Genomic DNA, 6,537 nt, shown 5'->3' with positions numbered 1-6,537 from the left:
CCGAGCTGAGCCGAGCCGAGCCGGGCGGGGCGGGGCCGGGCCGGGCCGGGCGGGGCCGCGGCCATTGGGGCCCGGCTGCGGAGGGGACGCGCGGCCGCCGCCGCCATGGTGTCCTGGATGATCTCCCGGGCCGTCGTGTGAGTGGGGCTGGGGGTCGGGGCCGGGGGAGCGCGGGCAGGCTCGGTAGGCAGGGAGGGAGCTGCGGGTGGAGGTCGCACGGCAGCATTATCCCGTCAGGAAGCCTCCTGGTAGCGCCAGGTACGCGTCCTTGCCGCCTCCCCGCTGCCCTCCCTGAGGCTCCTGGGGTCACTGAGCCCTGCTACATGGACAGCCCCGTGGTTGGGGCTGGCAGGGGACGAGCCCGGCTGGGAAGGGGCTGCGGGAAGAGCTGCCGCCCGCTCGCCCTGTCAGCGTGCTGTTCCCACGGGCAGTGCCTGGCACTGGAGGGGAGATGCATAGGCATGCTGTCTGGGAGTCAGATGTAGCTGCTGAACCTGTTCCTGCTTGGGAACAGAGACACCAGCCAGCCAATGTTTGGTTTAACTGCCTCGTCAACTGCACTGGCTGTAAAAGCGGTATCAGCAGCGCTGAGCGCCTCAACTACAGTGACCAGATTCGTGTCAAGTTGCTTGTTTTTAATGTGAAATAAGCCACTAAGGATTGCATTTGTATTTAGGTCCTTTGTGGGCCTAACCAGCATCGTAGGGACTGAAGATCAATTTGTGCATTGGAGTACCTGCTATTGCAGGAGATAATAAAGGACGACATGTTATGCGGTTGGGTTTGCTGGTTGCTGTTGCTCCCTGGTTTGTGTGTGCTAATTATTTTTGCTAAAAAGGGAGTCTTTAATACTATTTATAAATCCTCTCCTCCTTCTTGTGCCCTTGTTTCCTAGCTGTGGGATTAAACCAGTTTGCCAGTGCCCCTCTGCCCAGGAAGAGAGGGGAGTGCTCAGTGCACCCAAGAGAGAACTTCATACAGCTTGGAGTCTGTTGTTTAACTTTGCCAGGAGAGGACTTAAACAATAGTCTCCAGACTGCATAAACTTTGCTTAATAAAGCAAAATTCACGTGGAAAGGAAAGGTGAAATTAAATAGAGGCTGTGAGACATAAGAGGTCTTCAATCAAGTGGTCTCAAGACTGCCCTCCTTGTCCTCTTTACTCAGTGTTCATTATGCCCGTCTTCCTCCATCTGTTTTTCTTCCTGGTATCTTTCCAGTCTGTTTCAGTGGCTTTGTTTCCCTGACTTGTGTGTCATCAGTTGGGAAGAAATATACTACCTTTTCCTTAAACCTCCTAAGAAAAAGATGAAAATACTTTTAACCAGCATATAGCCACCAAGACGAGGTTCTCTCCTACTTACTGTAACATTTTAATCTTAGCTGGGTGACTTTGTTGTGTATGAGAGCTGTGGAGATCCTATGCTGTCCATAGCAAGTCCAAAAAGCTGTGTTGTCGCGTTTGTGTAGCCATCAGGAATACCTGTTTCCTTCACGAGTGCTACTAAGGGGCAGCAGTTGCTCTAGCTGCTGCAGGATTCCTCCTCTTCTGACTGACCTACTATTTTCTGGGCCAAAAGAGCAGCAAAATGTGGATTTGTGGGTGTGTCACAGTGCCCTCTACTGACTTTTCACACGGAGGATTTTTGTGAGGCACACTTGCCAAGGAAACTCACTTCTAGTTCAGTTTGAGAGTCTGTAATTTGGGGTGGATCAGCTCCACAGAAATAATTTCCTTACTACCTTAAGGAAGTAGGGAATAGGGGTAGTAGAGAATTAGAATTCGTAATTGCATGTGAATTGTCTTGAAGAGTCATGCATGGGGAACGGGGAGTGGTTAAAATTCATTGCTTCATGTTATCTTTGGCAAAAGTTTGCTTTAACAGATTTTTTTCCCTTCGCTCTCTAAGTACTTGGGCATATAAACGTGCAATACTTTGCACTAGTGTTGTGTCTTGTTTTCTGTCAAGAAGCCAAAGCCTTGAAGCACATAATTACAATACCTTCTCATTTTAAAGTTTTCCTTCTATGGGGCGCTGTTAGAGTAAGTACAGGTTATTAATTCTAAAGTACTGGCTATTGCAACAGTTTTAAGAATAATTATTGCAGTGTTTTTCCTCTTCTGCACTTCCAAAACCAACAAAAAGTTAGTAATTTGTTTTAGGGTCTCAGAAGGCTTCTCAAGATGGGGCACCTTGTCAAGTACTTGGTCTTTAGTGGTGGGAACTTTTTAAATTCGTGGCTGCCTGTCTTGTGAGCTTCTAATACAGCCTGCGTCTGACTTAGTCTGCTCTGATTGCTCATTCTTCTCGTTTGTAGGGTCTGAGCAATTGTGTACACATCAGTTGCTGAGACAGTGTATTTAATAGTAAACACACTGAGTACTTGTCAGTCACAGCCTGGTATGGATGAGATCAGACTCTTCTCTTGTGCCAAGCAAAGATGTGATGCATCCTAAATACAAAGTAGATGGCCATTTTGTTCTTGCAATCTGTTGAAGCAGACTGTCTGCTGTAATCTGTTAACTTTTTTCCCCTCCTCACTTAAAAACTAAAGTTTCCCCATCTGTGTTGCTTTGCAGCACTCTCTGCCCTTGTATTGAAGTTAATTTTATTTTCCGTCCAGTTATTCTGAAGCCTTGATATTTGGAAGGGGTGAGCTGTAGTAGGCCCCAGGAGAATGCGTTTTTCAGAGCTACTACTAGCTGCCTTTCTCTGCCTGTCTTGTGTCTCTGCTTGTTTTCCCCACCTGCATTTTAGAGCCTTGCAAGGAGCAAGAGATGTACAAATAAATGATTCAGCAAGCGTTCCTTGGTTCTGGAGTACTCCATAGGTACGTGGAGCTGGACCAAGACTGGGGCACGGGTGAGGAGACCTGAAGATAAGTAGCGGTATTGGCCTTTCAGCTTCTGCTACTTGACAGATTAGAACTGTTTATTTCGTCACAGTTCTCCAGGTGTTGTCTTACTCTGCTTTTACTATTGTATTGTTGTTTGAAATGTCCAGACGTGCAGCTGCCCCTGGAGTTGCTAGACATCTGAGAGAGGACAGCTGAAGCCACAGCTCCTATTGATGGCACAGTCATCAAGAATCTCTGTTTTAGGGTAGGGTGGTAGTGACGTTTTATGTACTTGTGTTCACTTTGTTAACCTGGATTATATCTTGCTCTTGAAATAGGAAGGGCTTTATTAAAAACAAGTACAAAAATATGTTCACTCATGTTAGCTAATGAAACTGCTCTCAAACATGTTGCTTGAAGCAACGATAATTCATTATGCAGAACTCTGTAACGATACTGCCATGTGGTGTGTGGAAGTAAGAGGCCTGTACAGCCCGGTCCTCAGGGCAGAAGGGCCACTTGCGGGAGAGTTTCCTCAGCTGCTTGCAGCCTGCACTTCTTGTGGTTGGATGCTTCCAGCTGAATGAGGCCTGGAGAATGTAGAGTGCTGTTGGATGCCGAGTGCCTTCCAGTGTAAAGGCCTATAAACTGCAGCTGCACTTGTGGCGGGGGAAAGGATTTGCTGTCACAGTGAGTGACAGAGCTGGAGAGAGGTGCTGAAATGGCTGTCTGTCCACAGAACTGTATGATTTGGTCATCGAGTGTCGGTTATCCTTGACTCTTAGTGCTGTGCTGAAACATCTAACCGGCTTGTTGCTGGGAGGAGCCAGCCTCCCTCTGCCCTCCCCTCACCCTCTGCTCTCCGCAGGGTCCAGAAGTTGTGCAGCACAGGATGGTTCTGGTTGTTTGTCGACTGAAATGGAAGAGGAGCATCTTTGATCGGTGGCAGTGAACCGAACCGGCTCGTGCTGCTGTCACGTAGTTGCTAGGTGCCATGGAAGTGCCATGCTGGGAATGAGAAGTTGCAGGAGGAAAATAGCAATGTTTTCAGTGTCAGCGTATTGCCAGGCTGCTTAAAACATACTCTGGAGCTGCCTTCTTGGTTTGCACATTGCTGCTTATTCGTTCCTGTGCTGGATCTCGTTCCAGTAATAACAGTGCAGCTGCTCTAATCAAACAAGGTGTCAGAATTTTTAAAGGGCCTTAAATTTTATAGTGGGGAATCTGTAAGTATATCCAAGTCCAGGGATTAAATATATTGTCTATGTGAAAGTTTAAAATCCTTTATATAACTGAGCAATGAAATCATACGAGTGTTTCTGTCTGTAGCTCAGCTTCACGGTTAGGTAATCCGAATGTACAGCAAAAAGCGTCTGCTCAATAAACTTGACTTAATACCTATTCTGCAGGCGAGTGCAGTGACAAACAAGGAGGTCTGGCAATCTGTTGGAGATCAGCGTCCCCGCTGCCTGCCTGGCACACCTTTCCCTGTGTCAATGTTTGCTGTGCAGTCGAGCTGCTCTTTTCTTGCCTGTGCTTACGGCATTCTGCAGATGCAGAGCATGCGTGGTCAGCACTTGCAGCCTATGGCAAACTGCAGCTCACTGGAAACAGATGGAGCACAACTAGAGGCGTGCTGCGGCGTCTGACATTCTTACTTAATGATCTTGGCATGTACTCTGTTACAAAACGTGCTGAAATCCACATCTGTGTCCTATGCGTTGCAGATAAAGGAATACCAAGAACTGCATGGTCTGGCACAAAAGGACATTTCTAATTAAAACAAACAACCTCCGCTCTTGTATGTTCTGCAAACCAATGTCTGCTCTGTCAGAGCGTATTTTAGGATCTCAAGCGGTTCTGCAGCATAGATGGAACAGCTTGCCTCTTTGCTGGTTAGTTTGTGCATAGAGCCAACTCCTGATATGCTCTTATAAGGACATCTCTGGGGAAGGCCCCAGGCTGAATTCTGATATTCTTATATATACGTATATATATGTGTGTGTGTGTATATGTATGTGTATATATATATATATATATATATATAAAAACTGCTTTGTATTAATGCTTTTAATCCTTGATCAGAAATTCTTCAAAAATATATGTTAAAATGTGTTTGGTAAAACCTCTGTTCTGGTGTTTCATGTGCAGAGCTTTCTCTGCCATTATTAATCCTTTTTTTTTCTTTTTTTTTTTTTTTCTGTTTCTGAAATTTCAAAGCCTCCACCATTGTGTGGAAGTACCTTTTAGCCCTTCGGGGTTTTTAGAGAACAAAAAGAAGACAATATTACAGTGGAAAATAATACGATCCGTTGTGAATCTTTCAGATCTTGCGGGCTTGCCAAAATAGATTGTAGCAATTTCCTAGTGCATAAATGAGATCAGGTATGTAAGAATGTAGGTAGGAAAGATACATTGCACTTTATTTGCTGACCAGCCTGACTTGAATCATGGCTAGCTTGGATGAGACACGACAGCCGATGCAATGAGATGCTTTCAGGCACGGTGGAGTTAAAACACCCCCGAGTGGCTCACTGTGTGCTGAGCCCACACTGATAGTTCCTAGCTGAGTTTATCCCTAACCAAATAACAGGGTGTTACTTGGTTTCTGCTGTGCTCTATGGCTAGTCTGTGAGCATTGACGTGGAAGTAGGTTTAACTAGGTGGATGTTTTCCCCGTGTTAATCATCTCTGAACTACTGCTTGCATATCCTGAAGACAGTTGGAACTTGTCTTTGGTGTTGAAAACGAATGCAGCGCAACTTCTTCAAAAAGCCTTTAACTCAGCGTTAAAATGCAGGGATCCACAGAAGAAGTTTCCTGAAGTGAGAAGTCTGACATAATGCTTTGCTTTCTTCTGCTAATAAAGAGAGCTGTTGGAACTTGCACTGCTGGAAGGGGAAAATCAGAAAACAGTTTGTGCTTGTGCCTTCCAACAACTGTCTGGTTTTTGTTATTTCTTCCCCCCAACGCCTTTACTAACACATTGATCAAAACCATGTAAAGGAGGAAAATGGTCACTAGCTCAGGGATGTCTGGGTTAGTTTTGATAATAACATTACCTTAAGCTGTAACGTTAACGAGAACCTAATTCTTTGGCACCGCACTCTTATTATTCACTTTTGTCTGCCAGTCTTTTTTTTTTTTTTTTTTTTTTTGTGGGAATAGAAATGTTGTTTTTGCAGAGTTACATTGTTTAGAAGGAGGGAATGTGGTACTGAGATATGCTTACAGTGATAAGAAAGTTTAGCAGGCGACCTAGTGAAATGCAGACAACCAGACTCCTTAGGACAATTAGGTGAAAATCACGGTGTTAAGTCAAGTCAGATAAGTGAAGAAACATTACCACTTCAAACAGTAAAAATGTCAAAAGAAATTTGAAATTTAACAGGCCGGCAACTGAAGGCCATGCATTGTTTGTGAAGCATCAGATAGATTGTGAACCTGGATTACCCACTCAGTGGGGAAACAGGGGAGGGTCCTGCCATCAAAAGGTATATAAACTGTGTTTTGGAACTAGTAGATGCGCTCTCTCCTGCTTGTGGGGCGCCCGCCATTGCAATCGCGAATAAATTACTACTTCACTGAGATCCTCGCCTGAGCCTAAGTTATTGGCTACGGAGTGTTTCTCACAATTTGGGGGCTCGTCCGGGATCCAGTCACCTACTGGGGAGCCCCACCGCCGCAGCAGCAGGAAGGC

At 45.6% G+C, this 6,537-nt stretch overlaps 1 protein-coding gene across 2 annotated transcripts in view; it reads left to right on the top strand.

The window, feature by feature from the left end:
* The first annotated feature begins 13 nt into the window (after window positions 1-13).
* REEP3 (receptor accessory protein 3) overlaps window positions 14-6,537 on the top strand; it is a 45,823-nt gene continuing 39,299 nt past the window's right edge. Inside the window, exon 1 of one of the 2 annotated variants that reach the window (XM_068689138.1) lies at window positions 14-137. In XM_068689138.1, the coding sequence (XP_068545239.1) occupies window positions 106-137 (32 nt within the window). In that variant the 5' untranslated portion in view covers window positions 14-105. Of the gene's footprint in view, window positions 138-4,256; window positions 4,733-6,537 lie in introns of those variants that run through there. The other variant, XM_068689137.1, reaches the window with a different exon arrangement.

The sequence above is a fragment of the Anas acuta genome, chromosome 7 (assembly GCF_963932015.1).
Source record: "Anas acuta chromosome 7, bAnaAcu1.1, whole genome shotgun sequence".
Taxonomy (NCBI): Eukaryota; Metazoa; Chordata; class Aves; order Anseriformes; family Anatidae; genus Anas; species Anas acuta.
Note: the sequence above shows the minus strand (reverse complement) of the source record. Positions and strands in the feature narration are given on the sequence as shown.